Genomic DNA, 21,865 nt, shown 5'->3' with positions numbered 1-21,865 from the left:
TTACTGTACTTCGCAGATATAAATGATTGTATTATAAAACATACATTAACCACTTTAGCGTTATTTTACACCTAGGCTATTTGAAAATAGCCGATCTACAAGCTCACAATGCGTCGCATCGCGACGCATTGTGTGCTTGTAGATCTGCTATTTTCAAACATTTTAGTACTTTTACCTTTGGTACTTTAAGTATTTTGATGCCAATACTTTTGTACTTTTACTCAAATAACATTTTGAACACAGGCCTTTTTACTTGTAACAGAGAAGTTCTTATATTGTGGTATTGCTACTTTTACTTAGGTAAAATATCTGAGTACTTCTTCCACCACTGGACTCCAATGTTGTTATTTAGTGACAACAAGCTCTTGTTAAAAAGGGAATAGACGGATGTGACGTCATTCCAAAAAAAAAACGGACGCGCAATGATGGGATCTTGAGAGAAAAGGTCCACATCTCCCTTTCCTTCTTATATGGTCAAAACAAGCCATTTTCGACGGGCCATCTCTCTGCAATGGCGGATCGCGGCAGAAATGTTATTGTTCCAGTCGTTAGACGGGGCCCTCGGCCATCGCCCAGACACCGTTTTGTTTACATCCGGGTCCGCGTTGTGGCTTCTAAAGCTCTAAAAAGATCGCCAATAAACGGTAAAAAAACGCTGGCACTCTGAGGATGATTTTGATAATACCTGGCACTCAATATGTTAACCACTTTCAAAAATATTCCAGAAAAAATGCTAAAATAGCCGATCTACAAGCTCACAACGCGTTGTGAGCTTGCAGATCGGCTATTTTGACTACTTTTGTGTGGCCCTCTTGAACAACGAAGTAGGGCATTGATTTACGAAACAAAACCATAAAAAGTTGAAAACATGGAGATACAAGGTTTCTGCCTGACAGACACGATATCTCACGTTCCCACCAACTGCTGACAGGCTCATAAATACGCCCAGGCATGGATATCCACACGTCAGCTATTTTCGCCAGAAATTCATATTTTATTTCATTTTATTTGCATTTAAATCCCTCCTGTGCTCAAAGTGTTCCGGGTGATAATTTACTGGAAAACATTAAATTAAATTAATTAAAATATATATATGTAAATCAGCCTGATTGGAGAGAGTATTGATATTTTATATATCATATTTGATATTAGCCTCACACTTTTAATTGCCTATTCTGTTTCAAAGCATGAATACATTATATTATAATTATATGTTATAAATTATACACTAAGTATTATGTATAATTAATGTTATTATACGTTATAAGACAGGAAATGTTCAATATAGCTCAACATATTATATCATACATTGCAGTCTCTTGTATACTGTTTTTAATAAATAAATACAATAAATAACTTGAAATGAAACGATTAACCCATTAAGACCTGGAACTGTGTCATTTTTAGATTTGAGCTATGTCATTTTTACACTTTGGGCTATTCAAAAATAGCAGATATACAAGCTCATAGCGCGGCACTTGCTACGAGCTTGTAGATCTGCTATTTTTTGAAAATTCGTGAAAATGTGTGCAAATCTTTGAATAAATATATTTTTAAAGCAAACATTTTTAACTCAAATCTGTGCTCCTGGGGGGGTCGCTGGAACAACATATTTTGATGGGGATCCGTGGCCAAATACACATCATTTTGGGGGTCCTTGACATGAAAAAGATTGAGCACCACTGATATAGAAACATACGTTTTTCAGAAAACTGTTGGGATGTAAGAGACATGTAGAATCGGCTTCAGGTCTCAATGGGTTAAATTGAAGCTGATAAACGCTCTCTCTCCTGATTGCATAAAATTAGTATCCCACATGAAAATGCATGTTCCGTTTATTAAAGAGCTGGAGAAGATGGTTACTGAACAGACACTCTATAGCAAAGAGTACTATCAGAATATGGAGCTTTAACCTTTTATAATGCGACGCGTTGTGAGCTTGTAGATCGGCTATTTTCAAATAGCCTAGGTATAAAATAGGGCTGAAGTGGTTACGGTATGTTTTATAATATAATCATTTATATATGCAAAGTAACTAGCAACTTAAAGGTTTTCAAATAATTGCAGTAAAATATTTGCCTCTGAGATGTAGTGGAGTAAACGTACTGACAACTGGAAATACTCCAGTAAAGCAAAAAATACCTCAAAATAGTGAGTACAGTGCTCGAGTACATGTACTTAGTTACTTTCCACCCCTGCCAACTACACCCCCACCCCCCACAGAGCGTGCCGAGCCTGTAATCTCATCACATTCCTTGTGCCTTCCAGCTGTTTGGGTTAATAGTGGCGTTCGAACCGGCAAGGGGGAAGAGGAGCAGAGTCCGGATCATTAGCGTAGCCGCGCGGCGCGCTCCAGCCTTAGAGACCGCCGCCTCTTTAACTCTATAACTGCTGAGCTAATTGACTCCCCCGCCCCGTTAGGGAGCCGCGGCCAGTCGAGGCGGGTTAAGAGAGAGAGCCCGCCGGCGTGCGGCGGCGTCTGGCTGGGAAACGCGGCCCGCGCCTGCTTTTGAAGTGCTAATGCGGCCCCGGTTTTTAGAAAAGCGTTGGCGTGCTGGTTTTGATGAGAGGCGAGGAGTTGGTTGAACGGCCTGGCAGGCATTCACCATGCAGAGTCAGTGGTGTAAAGTAACCAAGTACATTTACTCGAGTAGCGTACAATGTTGAGGTATTTGCACTTTACTTGAGTGTTTCCAATTCACAACGCTTTTACTTCTACTCCACTACATGTCAGAGGTAAATATTGTACTTTTACTCCACTAATAATAATAATAATAATAATACATCAGACTTATATAGCGCTTTTCTAGTACCCAAAGTCGCTTTACAAAACAGCTTAAAAACAATTTTATTAGGAGAAAAAGAAAACAAAATAAAAGAAAACATTAAAAGGCTAAAACAAAAGGCTAAGACTTGTCATAGAGGACGAAAGTGAGGTTTGGTTAGGTCTGGCCAGGGAAGGCGAGTCTAAAGAGGTGGGTTTTGAGGGAGGCTTTGAAAACGGCACTACAATTATTTGAAATCTTTAGTTACTAGTTACTTCGTAGATTTGGATTATTATTACAACACATACATACCACTTCAGCCCTATATATATTTCTGCCATTTGAAAATAGCCGATCTACAAGCTCACAATGCGTCGCGATGCGACGCATTGTGAGCTTGTAGATCTGCTATTTTCAAACGATTGTTATTCATATGAAAACTTGAAATGGGACATTCTGCATAATTAGTACTTTTACTTTTGGTACTTTAAAGGTAGGGTAAGTGATTTTCTTTGGTTAAAATAAGTGTTAAATAGCTCTATATTCTGATAGTACTCATTGCTATAGAGTGTTTGTTCAGTAAAAGGAGTCTCCATGTCTCTCCAGCTCTTTATAAAACAGAAAATGCATTTTCGTTTCAGTTTCAGTTTCATTTCCAATTGTATCCAATCAGGACAGAGAACTCAATCAGGATATAGATTAAACAAGTGAAATTGGAAGTGATGACACTAAGAAATGAGCATGCAAAATTGGAACTGGAACTCTATAAAAATGAAGCTTAAAAATGGGTACTTTCTCCTGATTGGCTGAGATTTTGACACCTACCGGAAAATGTATTTTCTGTTTATTAAAGAGCTGGAGAGACAGGGAGACTCCTGTTACTGAACAAACACTCTATAGCAATGATTACTATCAGAATATAGTGCTTTAACCTTTTAACAAAATACTTTTGTTTTAACCAAAAAATATCACTTACCCTACCTCTAAGTACATGTTTTTACAAATACTTTTGTACTTTTACTCAAGTACATATTGAATTCCAAACTCTTACTTGTAACAGAGTATTTCTACATTGGAGTATTGATACTTTTACTTAAGTAAAAAATGTAGTACTTTTTCCACCTCTGGTGCAGACACAAGTACAGAACAGCTATAGAAAGGTTACAGAAGACGACCATGGCTCAATAGGCCTGGGCGGCGGGTATGGACAAAATAAAATTCACAATATTTCTGGTGGAGATTCTACGTCAATGTCAACAGTGACGATACTGTCACGATGCTGTCGTATTGTGACAATAATATCAGCGTGAAGGACCCCAATGGAAACAAGCCATATGCTTTCTTGGGTTTAAAATCCTCTTAGAGACCTAACTGCAGTGTTGATTTTGTCGACTAAAACTATGACGAAAAATGTTTGTCGACTACCTTTTTTCACTGACGAAAACTAAATAAAAACAAAATAAAAACGAAATAAAAACTAAGCTACGATGACTAAAACTAAGACTAAATATATTGACAATTTCGTCAACAAATAAAAACTAGACTAAAATGTTAGTGAGGATCTAGTGGAGAAGAGATCCAGTAGAACTAAAAGACAAGTCATTTTATGTTTGGTTGCGCTCAGGTGTTGAAAATAGCAGATCTACAAGCTCACAATGCTTGTAGACTTGTAGATCGGCTATTTTCAGCATGCAACCAAGTGTAAGATCTGCAATTACCGTTACCGCCATCAATGCCCGCCAAAATACATTTTAGCCGACTAAATCAACCGTACATTTAGTTGACTATAATCGTATGATATCTAGTCGACTAAAACTAGACAAAAACTACAATATTTCAGGTGACTAAAATATGACTAAAACTGAATGGAATTTTATTCAAAAGACTATGACTAAAACTAAATCAAAAAAATGATCTGTCAAAATCAACACTGCCTAACTGCTAATACAGTATTCAATCAATCAATCGAACCCCACCCCCAGGGACGTGCACAGATAGACTCTAGGTGGTGCTAGAGCACCTGCCCTTTGCCCTCTTGACCAGAAGTGCCCTTTTGAAAAAAAGAAAAAAAATGTTTTTTTTTCTTCAGTTAACCCTTTAAGACCTGAGGCGATTCTTAAAAAAAATCTAAATCCTAACAGTTTTTGGGGAAAAAAAATCACAATTTTTTTTTTTCAAGATTTTTCAAAAATAGCAGATCTACAAGCTCATAGCGCGGCACTCGGTGCCGCGCTATGAGCTTGTATATCTGCTATTTTTGAATAGCCAAAGACATCTAAAGTGACACAGAAGCGTTCCAGGTATCAATGGGTTAACAGCAGGGGTCTTCAACAGGGGGTCCGGGACCCCTAGGGGGGTCCTCAGAGTTACTAGAGGGGGTCCGCCAAATCTTTATGTGATATGATTTTTCTTTTTACCATAACCACTCGAAACCTAGCATCCCTTTTCTGGGGAGAACTTTAGCCAAAAATAGTTGGCAAATATTTTTGGCAAAGAGGTGTAGAGGGAAAAAAAGAGCACACCAAGTAAACAAAAAAATATATAATTTACTTGAGCACCTGCCCCTAAAAATGTCTGTGCACGCCACTGCCCGCCCCACCCTGTGAGCTCACTTTACGTAGAAGTCCAAATGTCGGGGGAACTCCAGCTTCCCGGCCAGGATCTTCTGATAGATGCCAAACGGATTGTCGTCAAAGAACGGCGGGTACCTGTCCAAGAGGAGGAGGAGAGGAAGGTCAACTACAGAACACTCTATTACAACACGGGTTCCCCGACCTTTTCAGGCTGGGACCCCCCAAAATAATCATATTTGAACTGGGGACCCCCCCACAATACTCATATTTGAATTGGGGACCCCCCCCACCCAGACAAGCACTTGGAATTGTAGGAGCTGAGGCGTTCACATTTACATGTTGCGTTTAGTTACAGTTTGACTCGATTCCACAGATAAATATTGTGAAACTACAAGATCAGAACGCCTCGCAATGCAAGGTGTTGTGAGCTTGTAGATCTGCCATTTTCACAATGTTCGCCTCTTTCTTACGTGATATTTGACAATTTGGTATCAAAAAGGTCTTAACTCATTTTCTGCCAAAAACGTTTATAAACGTTTTTGAGAATTTAGCTATTGAAAAAAAACAATTACAAAAAAAAAAATCTAAAAGTATTTTTTTATTTTTGGGGTTTTTTCGTTTTTCCGTTCGTCACAAAAAAACAGGAGATAACATTCTCCAAAAAGTTGCTGCTCCATTCACTTCAATGTAAAAAAAATAGTCTAAAGGTCCTTACACACCTGGGGCGTTTTTTTCATGCGAATAACACGTGTTTTTTAAAAACCTTATAAAGTCAATGCAAGCTTCCACATCAATTTCGTGGAGCGAAAAAGCGTCTTTTATTTATTCGGACCGCGTCCAAATTTTGCATACATTCGCATAATCGCTGGTGTGTAATGACCTTAAGAGTTAAAAGTCCATACATTGTGACTTTTAACCCTGCATTCACTTGACTTATACTGTATGTTGGTTTGTTTACTGTTGAGTGTACTGTTTGGGTGGTCCACCCAGGGGTTCCCGACCCACAGCTTGAACACCACTTGTATTACAACACCCCCCATTTCCACCTGACCCCCCGCCGGCCCGTTCCCAGATATAAAGGCAATACAGACACGTAGTACAAGGTACCAGGTCACCGTTACGCTCCGCGGGGTCCCTGACAGATTGGAACCTTGTGAAGGACCCTCGCCCTGCCAACACACCCCCCTCCCCCCCACACTACCTCCGCGGTTCACTTCTGCCCGGCGGCCACTCGCCATTACTTTGTGTGTGTGTGTGTGTGTGTGTGTGTGTGTGTAGGCGACGCGCATGTGTGTGTGTGTACGTGTGTGTAATGGCCTGAGGGCCCCCCAGACCCTCCGCTCCTGCTGTTCTACTCTGTGCTGTGGTCTGGTGGAGGTGACCATGTTGGGCCTGAGTGATTCGCCTGCACACACAGGTTCCGTCTGCTTTCTTTTCTCTCATCTTTTACCTTCTCTCTCTCTCTCTCTCTCTCTCTTGGTCTGTCTCTCTATCTCCGTCTCTATATATCCGTCTCTAAGTGGGTGTGTGTGTCTCTCTCTCTCGGTCTGTCTCTCTTTTTCCGCCAGATTTTGCGAGAGAAACAAGCAACCAGGTCTATGAAAACAAACCCAAAAGAGGCGACTATTAATAAAGCCACAAGAGCACTTTACACCTAAATGCATCGGCTATTTGAAAATAGCAGTTCTACAAGGTCTTGGGGAAAAAAACTAAACATTTTTAAACATTTTAACAACACAAATCTGGTATGGGGACATAGCAGACAGGTATGTCGTACAGACAGGGGTATGCCAGACATACCCCTGGCACAAAGCATTTTTAGATGGGGGGGGGGGGGTTGATGCACAAATACATATTAATTTGGGGGGGTCCTTGACATGAAAAGTCCAAATAACTAACTACACTTGAAACTAGAAACAAATCCCCCCCAAAAACACAACCTACCGATATTTACAAACGACTTTACAGAAAAACAAGGCCAAAGCCGCGTATAATAAGCAGACATGGCAACTCTCTCTCTGTCTGTATATCTCTGTCTGTCTGTCTGTCTCTCTCTCTCTCCCCTCAGGCCTGGACAAGTCATTACCCACACATTACATAATGGGAGCGGGCCCTGAATGCATCACGCATGCAGACAGACACACAGACAGACAGACAGACACACAGACAGACAGACAGCCGCATAATCGCACCAGAGAGCTTGTCACACGGCGCGGCGCGCCCGCCGTGCCGGTTGAAATCCCCCAGACTGACTAGAGGGAGGGGGGGGGGGGGGGGGGGGGGGGGTGAAGCGCCGCTCTCCTCCGGCAAGAGTCCAGTCCCGGAGAGACACTGGATGGATGGCAGTGGTATAAAGTAACTTAAGTACATTAACTCGATTACTGTACTTAAGTTGAATTTTGAGTTTTTTTTTATTAAACTTTACTGGAGTATTTCCAATGTTCTGTACTTATACCTCTACTTCCCTACAATTACTTGTAAACTTACTTACGTAGATTTTGTTTATTATTACAAAACGTACATTAACCACTTCAGCCCCCGTAATACAATACATTTCGTCCATTTGAAAATAGCAGATCTTCAAGTGAGCTCAGCTTGTAGATCTGCTATTTTCAAAAAAATAAAATTACACATTTGAAAACTTGTGAAAACGGGACATTTCTGCATAACGAGTACTCTCTACTGTTGGTACTTTTAACTCTCTCAGTGCCAATGAAATAAAAAAAATGATTGCGAACTGTGCCAAGATTTTTTTTTTTTTTTTTCAAAGTAAAAAAAAAGTGCTTAGGAAGCGAGATACAGCCTTTTTCAGTTGTAAGTTAAACAAGGAGTGGATGGAGCTGCAAATCTTCAGATAATGATATCTTGGGTTCTGAACACTTTTTTTCCAAAAAAACAATTTTTTAAAACTCGGGATTTTTCGTTCTGGCAGGGAGGGTATTAATTAAAAACTCGGGATAACTCGGGGTCTGGCACTGAGAGAGTTAAGTACATTTTGATACCAATACTTTTGTACTTTTACTCAAGTCAAATGTTGACTTCCGAACTTTCACTTGTAACAGAGTATCTCTACACTGCAGTATTGATACTCCAGTAAAAAAAGGTGAGTACTTTTTCCACTACTGATGGATGAATAGAGGATGGATGGATGGATGGATGATGGATGGATGGAGGATGGATGGATGGAGGATGGATGGAGGATGGATGGATGGGAGGCGTCATAGCTGGGGAATCTGGGTCATTACGGAGGGGAGGGGAGGGGAGGGGGGGAGGGTTGATAAGACACAGCCGTTTTTCAGCAGAGCACAGTCCCAGCAGTTTGCAGGAATAGGTACTGACTGTATCACATGGTAGTCACAACAAAGACTGTGAAACCAAGTTATAACCAAAGGGAAAGTGAAAGAGGGATGATGTGCGGAGGAAGAGAGGAATATTCCTTAAGAGAGCAGTGCTTCTCAAACCTTTTTTCATGTCAAGGACCACCCATAATGATATGTATTTGGCTGTGTGGACCCCCATCTCAAAATGTTCCAGGGACCCCCCCAGAATCAAAGATTTGAGTTACAAATGTTGGCTTTAAAAAAATATAAATATTCAAAGATTTGGACACGTTTTCAAGATTTAAAAAAAAATAGCAGATCTACAAGCTCATAGCGCGGCACTCGGTGCCGCGCTATGAGCTTGTAGATCTGCTATTTTTTAATAGCCAAATAAATAAAAAAAGGACACAGATGCTTCCCCGGAATCAATGGGTTAACTAAATTCAAATGAAGAATATTGAGAATATTTTGTGCCAGGGATCTTTCAAAAAATAGCAGATCTGCAAGCTCATAGCAGCTTGTATATCTGCTATTTATGAATAGCCAAAGTATATGGTTAAAGTGGATAAAATGATTGTGACGCTATATTATTTTGCTGGGGACCCCCTGGAACCCCCTCCAGGGACCCCTGGGGGTCCCCGGACCCCGGTTTGAGAACCGATGCCTTAGAGCCTGACCGATATATCAGTCTGATATACATCGCTCATGAGGACATCTGTATCTGTGATTATGAAGCCTATGTTTTCCGTGTCAAGGACCCCCAAATTGTATAAAAATGTATATGGGTCAGGATCTTATATTACCGCTGCTATTCTTTTTTTGTTTTAGTGCAGGAAGCCAGGCAACTGCCAGCGAGTGACATGTAATGACATTAGCAGCAGTGTTGCCAGAGTTTTGCGATAGAAAACAAGCAACTAGGTCTATGAAAAAGAAGCAAAATAAACCTACATACTTTGGCTATTATCTGCGAGCTTGCACACCTGCTATTAACCCATTAAGACCTGGAACTGTGTAATTTTTAGATTTGAGCTAAAAAAGCATTATTTTACACTTTGGGCTATAAAAAAATAGCAGATATACAAGCTCATAGCACGGCACCGAGTGCCGCGCTATGAGCTTGTAGATCTGCTATTTTTGAAAATTCGTGAAAATGTGTGCAAATCTTTGAATATATATATTTTTAAAGCAAACATTTTTAACTCAACTCTTTGCTTCTGGGGGGTCCCTGAAACAAAACATTTTGATGGGGGTCCGCGGCCAAATACATATAATTTTGGGGGTCCTTGACATGAAAGAGATTGAGCACCGCTGATATAGAAACATATGTTTTTCAGAAAAATGTTGGGATTTAGGAGACATGTAGAATCGGCTTCAGGTCTCAATGGATTAAACAATAATAAAAACAAAACAAATTGGAAGCAAGCCCAAATAAGCAACTACACATTAAAAACAAGCCACACAACTTCCAAATATTTACAAGGGACTTTACAGAATAGCAGATCTACAAGGTCAGGCCAAAACTTCGCCTCAACACGCGTTGCGAGCCGTTTTAAAATAGCTAATAGTCAGGGCCGGTGGAGGGCTGATCGCCGCTCTAGGCGAGATTCATTTGATGCGGGGGATCCTCGCGCGCGCGAAATCTTTACGCGGTTATGGGCGGATTATAATACTTTTTTTTGTGTCTTTGGTTACTTTATTTCGGTTTTAGGGTTAGGGTTAGGGTTAGGTTAGGGTTATGTTATTTAATTCTTATTTTTATTTTTTTTCCCGAGTTTTTTTTGCCGCCTCTCCAACTGCCGCTCTAGGCGGCCGCCTAGGTCGCCTCTATGGGTGCGCCGGCCCTGCCAATAGTGTTCATTTGGCCTAATAGTCACTTCTTTTGGGCTTGTTTTCATAGACCCGGCTGCTTATTTCTCCCGCAAAATCTGGCAACACTGCAGGGAGGGAGGGAGGGAGGGAGGGGCCGGTTTGGAGGCGGGCCAGGACAGTCAGCCAGGCCAGCAGCTGCTTCGAGGAGGAGATGGAGCCAAGCCTCCTTTCTCCTCAATTCATTCACAATTTTCCACTGTACAGAAAAAAAATAAACGTCACAGGAAAAACAGGGAAAAAAAGATCCTAGCACCACGTTGGGATGGTGTGTGTGTGTGTGTGTGTGTGTGTGTGTGTGTGTGTGTGTGTGTGTGTGTGTGTGTGTGTGTGTGTGTGTGTGTGTGTGTGTGTGTGTGCGCGTGTGTGTGTCATGCCATGGACCCCCAAAATTATATGCATTTGATCTCAAACTGTTTCGTTTCACGGGACCCCGCAGAAGCAAAGATTTGAGTTACAAATGTTGGCTTTAGAACAGGGGTCTTCAACCTTTTCAGGCCAAGGACCCCCTAGCTGAGAGAGAGATGAAGCACGGACCCCCTCTATATTGTATAAAAAAAATGTTTCAGATTAAACTTTTTTTTGTTTACTTGGTCTGCTCTTGTTTCCCTCTACACCAAACACCTCTTTGCCAAAAAATTATAATTAAAATTAATTATTATATATTTTTGGGCTAAAGTTCTCCTCAGAAAAGGGATGTTCAAGTGGTTAAGGTAAAAACAAAAATCATATCACACAAAGATTTGGCGGCCCCCCTGTAGTAACTCTGAGGACCCCCTAGGGGTCCCGGACCCCCTGTTGAAGACCCCTGCTTTAGAAATATATATATATATATATATATATATATATATATATATATATATATATATATATATATATATATATTCAAAGATTTGCACACATATTCAAGATGTTTTCAAAAATAGCAGATCTGGGGGGGGGGGGGCTAGGCGTTATCTAAATTTGTGTCGAGAGACTTGATCATAGAACGTATTCAAAATCATTAAAATGGAGCGGACCCCCCAGAGAAATAGCAGACCTACAAGCCCACAGATCTAATATTTTCGGTTACGCGACAACATCGTGCGACAAAGTATAAAATCGGGGCTTTTAGACACAGAAAGACAGCCTCCCCTCCCCCCTCCCCCCTCCAGCCTGCTAATCATCCAAAGCTGGCCTGAATGAACCCAAGCGGGCCGTTTCTCTCCTAAATACCACTGGAAGCCAAGATCAGTTTGGAAAATTGCTGCCATGCATCACCTTGCCTCCACCTCCAATACTGAAGATTGGTTTATGTGCAGCTCAGAGAGAGAGAGAGAGAGAGAGGAGAGAGAGACTAGCAGAAATAATACAGACGACTACGAGAGAGAGAAACAGAGAAAGGAGCGATAAAGCGAAAAGGAGAGGAAGGAAAGGAGAATAAGAGAGATGAGAGAAAGAGATAATAGAAAGAGAGGAAGAGAAGAGACTAGAAAGTCAATAGGAAATGATCCGAGAAAAGAGATGTGGAGGAAGAGGAGAGAAAACTAATACCTGTTATGTAGACAGATGCCAGGCTCATTTTGTAGACCTGGTATCCTATAGACGGGTTTCCTGTTTGTAAACATGAGAGGATGCTGCGCGCGCAAGAGAGGGATTTGCATGCAATTTCTAAAGTGAGCCTATAGAGGGCGCTATTACCCGCAGCAGCTCTGGTCAAATGTCCGTTCATAAAAGAAATGGTCTTCACCGGGTTTAATGAAAGTAGATTAAATTATGCAGTTTGTAATATCTTGTTTTCTCAATAGAAATGATTTGTCAGAAGTTGGATCTGTTTGTCCTTTATTTGTATATAATAGCAGCATTATGCCTATTATGCCCATAATAGCAGCATTATGCCTATCTAACTCCCGAACACAACAACAGAGTGAACGGCGCTTCCGGGTTCGTTCTACCCCAAGCATGCGCAGATTGCGCATTCTGCTCTGTGATGACGTCGTGTGGAAACCCGTCTATAGTGTGTGTAGTTTCAATGAATGTACATATTTGTGTTTTGATATTATTGCGAACGCAGCGGAAGGAGGCGCGCCTCCGCGCAAGTGGAGCTTACTATGAAACCGTGCTCGGGTTGTGTGTGTGTGTGTGTCTGTGTGTCCGTCTGTCTGTGGCCAGTATTGTGTGCACTGCCTGCACTGCCTGTCTGCAGCCACCAGAGTGCGCCAGAGTGCACTGCCCCTGGGTGACTAATTACACTCCTCTGAGAGGAGCGCCTTTGATACATTTTGTCATCGATATGTCAATAGCCATGTTTATAGCAATGTGTCACGTGAAGCTTGACCAATCACTTTGTTGACGGGTCTGACCAATCAGAGCGTTGACGGGTCTGACCAATCAGAGCGTTGACGGGTCTGACCAATCAGAGCGTTGACGGGTCTGACCAATCAGAGCGTTGACGGGTCTGACCAATCAGAGCGTTGACGGTGAACACGGACATAGTCAGGTATAGAGCAGGACCTGCTCTATACCTAAAGGTATAGAGCGGCTAGCGCCGCTAACAATAATCACACCCAGTGTGAAGTGGGCGGTGTGGTCACAGTGGTCATCACAGTGATGGAAGTGATTCACAAAACAAAACATAAAAGTGTTTTTTTTAAGTGCATAGTCCTATTTGGCTATGCACATGTGTCATGTGTTTCTAGCCAATCACAGTCCTGAATAGAGTCATGGTGGCCAATCACGGTGCAGGGTTAGGGGGGTACACTGGTGGCCAATCACAGCGCAGGGTTGGGGGGGGTGCAATTTGGATCGATGTCCAAACCTCACATATAGGGGCGGTTGCACCGCCCAATAACACATCTAAAAGCATCTAGACGAGCTCAGCTATTGGGGATATCTAAGAATGCCATGTCATTTGTGCATATCTCAGGCCGGATGGCAAGTTGAAAGCGTTCGCTTCCCGCGTTTGCGCGTCTTACTTGTAATGTTTAGAGTAGATTGATGCTAGGTTCTTGGTCTACCTACGATCCTACATTACTGATGCACTGCACTGTCTTGGTGTTTACCTTGCTTTACTGTGAATCACTCTGGATCATGTCTAAAATTGTAAAAGGAGAGAGACAGAGACGGCGAGGGTGATGAGGAGAAATACGGCTCCTCTCCTCTCTGGGTTACATAAGAGGAAAGGGGGATATTGTGTCCCCTATGAAAAAGTGTGCAGGTTAATACAGAGACAATGGACCGCCTGTGGTAAGAACATGTCATTACACCACCAACCACAACCAGGATGACTGGCTAATCCCTGAATGCTCCCTGGATTAAGGCAGCACTGGTGCAGTGTGCACGCGCACACACACACACACACACACACACACACACACACACACACACACACACGTGCACATGCACACGCACACGCACACACAGGCTTTCAAAGAGGAGGGAAATCGGCCCCTTAACCCATTAAGATCTGGAACGAATCTGTGTCACTTTTTGATTTGAGCTAAAAAGCATTATTTTACACTTTGGGCTATTCAAAAATAGCAGATCTACAAGCTCATAGCGCGGCACCGAGTGCCGCGCTATGAGCTTGTAGATCTGCTATTTTTGAGAAAATGTGTGCAAATCTTTGAATATATATATACGGTATATGTTTAAAGCGAATGTTTTTAACTCAAATCTTTGCTTCTGGGGGGGGGGGGGGGGGGGTGTCCCTGGAACAACATATTTTGAGATGGAGGTCCGCGGCCAAATACATTTTGGGGGTCCTTGACGTGAAAAAGTTTGAGAACCACTGATAAAGAAACATACGTTTTTTTCAAAAAAACCTGTTAGGATTTATAGAAGACATTTTGAAGAATCGGAACCTCAGGTCTTAATGGGTTAAAAAGGTAGAATTACTTACAGGAAGACTTAAGCCATGTACTCACTCACTCACTCACACACACACACACACACACACGCACGCTCGCACTTACGCACGCACGCACGCACGCACGCACGCACGCACGCACACACACACACAGGCCAGAGCTGCGTTTTTGTGACGCCATCGCGAGGGGGCCTCAGGTGGAGGCGAGGGGGGCCCCAGGATCCGTTCACTTTGTGCACCGCCCCCCCCCCCCACCACTATGCACTCTTACCAGGAAGCAGAAAGGTGCACCGCCATCCCTTGGCTTTTGAGACGCAGCCGTTACATTCTTGGGAGGGGGACCTCTGGCCAAAAAAAAAAAAAGAGAAACGGGGCGCGATGCAGCCAGGAGAGGCTTTTATGAAAAGAGAGCTCTTTGTTCTGGGATGGGGGATTTTTTTTTTTGGGGGGGGGGGGGGCATCAGTGGCTCTGTGCCTCGCCCTACATAGGCCAGGACAGGAACCACTTCACAGGAACCCCCCCCCAACTTCCCCCCAAGGAGGTCACATTCTTCCGTCTACCGGAGGTCACGCTATACTTTTTTCCTCGCAGTACATAAAAAAGAAATGATGGAGGACAGGCAGGCAGGCAGGCGCGCACACACACACACACACACACACACACACACACACACACACACACACACACGTGTGTAGAGGAGGAGAGGTCCCATTACTTTGACACCATGAGGACAGGTCCAGGGAGGGAGGGGGTTTTCCACAAGTGTTTAGCCATGTGCCACCATGCACGTGGGTTTCAGGGTTCTAAACAGCTGTGCCACTAGGGGGTTGCCATCAGGGTTGCCAGATCTGCTTATTATAATTTCGCCGCAATATTTCATTTGAAAATAGCCGATCTACAAGCTCATCGCGACGCGTTGTGAGCTTGTAGATCTGCTATTTTCAAATAGCTGATGTAATATGTTAAAGTGCTCGTGTGGCCCATCGTCGCTTCTTTTGGGGCTGGTTTTCCTCGACCTGCTTGCTTGTTTCTCTCACAGAATCTGGCAACACTGGTTGCCATGGGATTAGGACCGACCCGCTCAACCACTTTGGGCTATTAAAAAATAGCAGATCTACAAGCTCATAGCGCGGCACCAAGTGCCGCGCTATGAGCTTGTAGATCTGCTATATTTGAAAAATTGTGAAAATGTGTGCAAATCTTTGAATACGGTATATATATTTTTAAGCGAACATTTTTAACTCAAAAATTTGCTTCTGGGGGGTCCCTGGAACAAAATATTTTGATGGGGGTCCGTGGCCAAATACATATAATTTTTTCGGGGTCGTATGAAAAAGATTGAGAACCACTGATATAGAAACGTTTTTTTCAGAATACTGTTGAGATTTAGGAGACATGTAGAATCAGCTTCAGGTCTCAATGGGTTAAAGGTTATGGAAGGTTCTAGATTGTGCCCTTCGTGGTGGAAAACAGCCAAAAGACCATCACAGCACACTGCAGCTGCATGTTGGGAGTTATTGCATCACCCGATGAGACAAACGCATCACGTGCCGGAGGCAGGCGATACTGTACTGGTGATCCGACTGCATACTCTACCCTCCGCAGGTGATTGAATTGTTTGCTATTTAATGACTGCAGCGCCTAGAAGAAGAAAATAACGCCTCTCTAACCTAGCAGAGGCGTTCCCCTCTGTACTTGGCATCCAACACGGCCTTCTGCATTTCCTACCTATGTGGCGGGATGCCATGAATGCTGAATAGCCGTGTGTGTGTGTGTGTGTGTGTGTGTGTGTGTGTGTGTGTGTGTGTGTGAGGCCCTTTGTTGGATTAGTTCCACACCTGGGACCTATATTCCACACACACACACACACACACACACACACACACACACACACCTGTTTACCTAATAGCACAGCTGGCCCGGTGATGTAATGATACGCTATGAGCAACATTCGCGCTAGCTAGGCCACAGATGGCCCGGGGTTTTTTTTTCGTTCCGATATTTTGGGAATAATATCTTTGTGGTCAGACCCTGAGGTGGGGCTGAGCCTGTTCCTTTTTCCAGATAAAACACAATGATTGAGCATTACGGAATAATAAGTCATAAAGTAGGACAAAGGCTGTGGGAACTAAGTGGTTTTCTCCTCCATCTCTCTCTCTCTCTCTCTCTCTGAATGCCTGCTACAATATCCAGTGGGTGTAATGTAACTAAGTACATTTACTCAAGTACTGTACTCTTACAATTTTGAGGTATTTTTTTTACTTTACTGGAGTATTTCCCATTTTCAGTACTTTTACTTCTACTCCAAATGCATGTTTTACACTTTGGCTGTACAAAAATAGCAGATATAGAAGCTTGTAGATCTGCTATTTTTGAAAAATTGTGAAAATGTGTGCAAATCTTTGAATGTATGTATTCTTTCAAAGCAAACACTTTTAACTCCAATCTTTGCTTCTGGGGGTCCCTGGAACAACATATTTTGAGAGAGATGGGGCGGGGGGTGGGTCCACGGCCTAATACATATCATTTGACAATTATGAAAAAGTTGGAGAACTACTGATATAGAAATATATGCTTTTCAGAAAACTGTTAAAAAATATATATATATTCAAAGATTTGCACAAAATGTGTGCAAACATTTAGTGTTCAATGTTCATTTCCTTGTTCACGATAAAACCAACAAACAGCGAATCTACAAGCTCATATATTCGGCTATTTCTTTTAATAGCCAAAGAAATCTGAAAATGACAAAGATGGGGGTTAACCCTAACCATAACGTTTGTCTGTCTGACCGTTGGGACGTCGGGAATAACGGGAGGTCGGAATTACGAGCAAAACCCCTGGGAAGAGATACGGTTCCTCTAATCAAGTTAATTGTGCTTTTTGACTGGACAGACCCCATAATCACGCGGACGGAGTCCCATGATATTAGACTACGTGGATGAGAAGAATCCAGTGGGACTTCACTACGGTGCTACGGTACATAATTCTCTCTGCTCCAGTCAACTTCCTTCTAAAAAGGGGAAGATGTCGGCATCCCACGAGAGTTGTGTTGTTTCCCTCCCGAGTGGATACAATTTTAATCCTCTGAAAGTTTTAGTTTGTGTCCAGTTTTAGTGGACTAAATATCATAAGATTATAGTCGACTAAATCTACAGTTGATTTAGTCGACTAAAATGCATGTTGGCGGTGCCTTGATGGCGTCGTAATGGCTGATTTTACACTTTGGTTGCATGCTGAAAATAGCAGATCTACAAGCTCACAACGCGTCGCGCTGCGACGCGTTGTGAGCTTGTAGATCTGCTATTTTCAGAGCACAACACTCGAGCGCAACCAAATCTAATTGCCTGGCGTGTCGCTCCCGTTGCACAATGCATTTTTTTTATTGTCATGACCAAGTCTCGGTTTGACTCGGTTCCACAGATACATATTGCGAAAATAGCCGAACTACAAGCTCACAACGCCCTTCGGTTTGCCTCCTTCTTACATAATATTTGATTATTTGGCATTAAAAACGTCTTAAAAGTCATTAAATTGCAACTTTAGAAATGTGCATATAGATACCCTGTACTCACTTATAATATATGTTGGTGTGTTTACTGTTGAGTGAGAAAACAATATTCCACATTAACCCATTGAGACCGGGAAAGCATCTGTCATTTTAGATTTTAACCACTTTAACCATTATCTTATACTTTGGCTATTCAAAAATAGCAGATCTAGAAGCTCATAGCGCGGCACCGAGTGCCGCGCTATGAGCTTGTAGATCCGCTATCTTTTTAAACTCATGAAAATTTGTGCAAATCTATATATTCATATATGTTTTGCTTCTGGGGGTCCCTGGAACTAAATATCCACGGTCCGTGGCCAAATACATATAGTTTTGGGGGGTCCTTGACATGAAAATGTTTGAGAACCACTGATATTATAGTAACATACATACGTGTTTCAGAAAACTGTTAGGATTTAGAAGACATTTGTACAATCGGCCTCAGGTCTCAATGGGTTAAGCTAATCATCTGGGGACCCCCCAAAATAATGTGGGGACCCCCAGTTTGGTAACCACTGCCATAGAAGACATGCATGGCTTCCATGGCATCCAAAATGACTGAAATCAGTCAGTCAGTGGCTCCTGAGAACTTCAATCCATTCAAGAGTGGCCGTGCTCAGCTGAGCCACAGGTTGCTCTGGCGGAGGGAGGAGGGCTCCCCCTGGTGGGGGGAGGGAGGACATACAGTAACAGTACGTACCCGGCCAGCATCTCGAACACCAGGATGCCCAGGGCCCACCAGTCCACCGCCCGGCCGTGGCCCTTGCTTTGGATCACCTCGGGGGCCAGGTACTCGGGCGTGCCGCACAGCGTCCATGTCCTACAGGGGGGAGAGAGAGGGAGAGAGGGAGAGAGGGAGAGAGAGAGAGAGAGCAAGGTAAGAGAGAGGAGAAGTTGAGAAGAGAAAAGGAGAAAAGTTATGAAAGTCAAGAGAAAAGGAGAAGAGAAGGGCAGGGAGTGGAGTTGTGGAGAGAAAAAGGGAGAGATGGTGGTCAGAACATTAACCCATTAAGACCTGAGGCCGATTCCAGAAATGCCTTCTAAATCGCCCCCCAAAAATGATATGTATTTGGTCGCGGACGGAGTATGATTGGGTTGTTTTAGTAAGGATAGAAAGGGCAGTGAACCGTTCTAGATTACATGGATTAAAGCAACATAAAATCTCACGACTGAAAAAAAATGTGTATGGCCAAGTCCTATGATAACATTTGTGAAACAGTGTGAAAGGAGCCCCCCACAGTAGCGCTGTTTCCTAAACAATGCAGGTTTTAAGTAATATTGTTTCTGCCTTGAAAAAAAATCACAGACTGAGGCTTTAGCCTTTGCTTTTATGAAATATCTGAGATATTAGGGTTTTATGGAATATGCTTCTGAACATATTGCTAGGTTGACCACTTCAAATGCTCTAATCTTTCAAAATAATAATCGAAAATAGCCTATTCTACAAGCTCTCAATGCGTCGCAGACGCATTGAGAGCTTGTAGATCGGCTATTTTCACTGCGCAACGTGCTTCCATAGAAAACATGCTGGCTTCTATGGAATCCAAATGACTGAAATCAGTCATGGTGACTGAGAACTTTAATCCATGAGATTAGTGCAAATGTTTTCTGTCGTGTCTGAAAAAAAAGGTTTATTTATTGTTCATCGTTCATGTCTGTCACGTTAACTTTAACTTGTGTTATGACTTTACAAATAAACTAAGTACGATCAGATGCAAAAAAAGTTAGAATAAGGAGATAAGAGGTTTACAGCGACGATATCTTTTTGTTGTGTCACATGACTAACGTGAGGTTGCCCGTTGAGTGAATCAGGTTGCCCCGCCCCTCTTCCCCACCAAGCTGCTGTGTGACATCTGCATGTTATTGATGTCCTCCAAGACCAGAGCTGTTCTGACCGTCAATAATTCACAGCCTGCGTTTCCCATCCCTCATGTCGTAAAAAAAAAACAGTGGGTGGAGGTGGAGTCTCCAGTTAACACTGCTAGGCGGTGGAGGGAGGGTGGGTGGGTGGGTGGGTTTGGCGGACGGGGACAGGGGACATCTTTAGGTAGAGTAATCCCCAGTGTGCCATTCCCCCGTTCATTCGTTGTGTTTGTCCACCAGAGAGCAATAATATGCTTACGTAATCATTTATAGAATCTCAGTGGAGTTATGTGAAAACTGAAATGAAATTGTTTTTGCTGGTTTGTTTTGTTCGTTTTGTTTGGAACCTGTTGTGTGAGCTTGTAGATCTGCTATTTTTGTACGAATCGATTTGTGAAGCGTGAAACAATAGCGTACGAAATGCACTCTTTACCACCCTGGGCAAGACCTGGGATGTTGGTTGTCTAGGAAGTTGACAACCGGAAATGGTTGAATTTGGCGGAAGTACCGCCCAAGGAAATGACGTTGATGCTTTACAAATCTGTTAACATTCTCCGTGAATGAAACGAGTGTTGTGATTGGTCAAAAAATATCGTTTCCAGAGGAAACGGAAATCCTGTCCACTCAGGACTTCCTAGACACTCGCTGCTTTAGGTCGTGACCAGGCTCTTCTTTTCGCAGATGAGTGAGGCTGGGACCGAGGTTAACTCTTTATAGGTCAATGTTAGAGAGGGTTTAAGAGGTAGTGAATTTGCAGCTGAACACAAGCTTAATTCATCCTAGTGTAAAATCTCTGCGATACGATTATTCGATTATCGTCCCACCCCTACTGCAGAACGACAGTACAAAGAGTGGATAGGTGACTTCAGCTCGTGGCTGGTGTTGCAGAGCCACCCGCCACAGCCCGGGGCTTGTGTGACAGAGAGAGAGAGAGAGAGAGAGAGGCTGATTGACAGCAACCAGTGCACAGCGCGTAGCAGCACTACAACACTACAGAGTGAACATCCTGATGAAGAGCCTCCTTCACTGTCTGTCTGTCTGTCTGTCTGTCAGCCATATCACCTGGATAATCACCCCCCCCCCCCCTTCTGCTCTGCCCGTTGCCAACGACGACGGCTCATTTGTATGGAAATGACAGGAGAGGTGCTGGGGGGGGGGGGGGTGGTAGCGGGTAATCAGAGGGTGATCACCCCCTTCTCTCTCTCTGCCAACTCTGTGAACTATCTTCTTCACTGTTTTTGCCAGACACTGTTTATATATACCGTATTTTCCGCACTATAAGGCGCACCGTCAGTGCGCCTTATAGTGCGGATGCGCCTTATAATGCGGTGCGCCCTATATATGAAAATAATACATTTATTGAAGGTGCGCCTTATACTCAGATGAGCCTTATAGTGCGGAAAATACGGTATATATATGGTTTAAGTGCATAATCAGACTATTTGATTTACTCCATAATCTATTTAGTTGAAACCCATTACAATTTGTTTGTGTCGATTCGTTTATATAAGAATATATACAATTATTCGATTACTCGATAGCATAATCGCCAAGGACACGGTGGATGGTTGCAGAACCCTGATTAGAACATAATGGACACGAATATGTCTATCAGTGTGTTTACATGTCAAGTGGTCCTCAAGGTGTGGTCCGGGGACCGGGGACCACACTTGACATGTAACACACCCCAGAAAATAAAGAGTTCATATAGCATCAAATTGAGTTTCACCACTTTTAAACCTACATCGTCTTGAAAATAGCCGATACACACACACACACACACACACACACACACACACACACACACACACACACACAGGTGTAAAGTACATTTAGTCAAGTACTGTACTTAAGTACAATTTTGAGATACTTTTACTTACCTGGAGTATTTCCAATTGTCTAATACTTTTACTTCTACTCCACTACATCTCAGAGGCAACTATTGTACTTTTACTCCACTGCAATTATTTGAAAACTTGAGTTACTAGTTACTTTGCATATATACATTATTACATTATGAAACATACAGTAACCACTTTAGCCCTATTTCATACCTAAGCTATTTGAAAATAGCCGATCT

The 21,865-nt window shown here is 42.7% G+C and overlaps 1 protein-coding gene across 1 annotated transcript in view; it reads right to left on the bottom strand.

Annotated features, from left to right (window-relative positions):
• The window catches only part of prkx (protein kinase X-linked), a 69,909-nt gene that overhangs the window by 8,276 nt on the left and 39,768 nt on the right, over positions 1-21,865 (bottom strand). The window contains exons 4-5 of the mRNA XM_084051571.1: positions 18,623-18,742; positions 5,378-5,473 (exon numbers count right to left, since the gene is read on the bottom strand). Of these exons, the coding sequence (XP_083907697.1) occupies positions 5,378-5,473; positions 18,623-18,742 (216 nt within the window). The remainder of the gene's footprint in view (positions 1-5,377; positions 5,474-18,622; positions 18,743-21,865) is intronic.

The sequence above is a fragment of the Gymnoscopelus microlampas genome (assembly GCF_963454915.1).
Source record: "Gymnoscopelus microlampas genome assembly, chromosome: 24".
Taxonomy (NCBI): Eukaryota; Metazoa; Chordata; class Actinopteri; order Myctophiformes; family Myctophidae; genus Gymnoscopelus; species Gymnoscopelus microlampas.
This window is presented reverse-complemented; position numbering and strand designations above follow the sequence as displayed.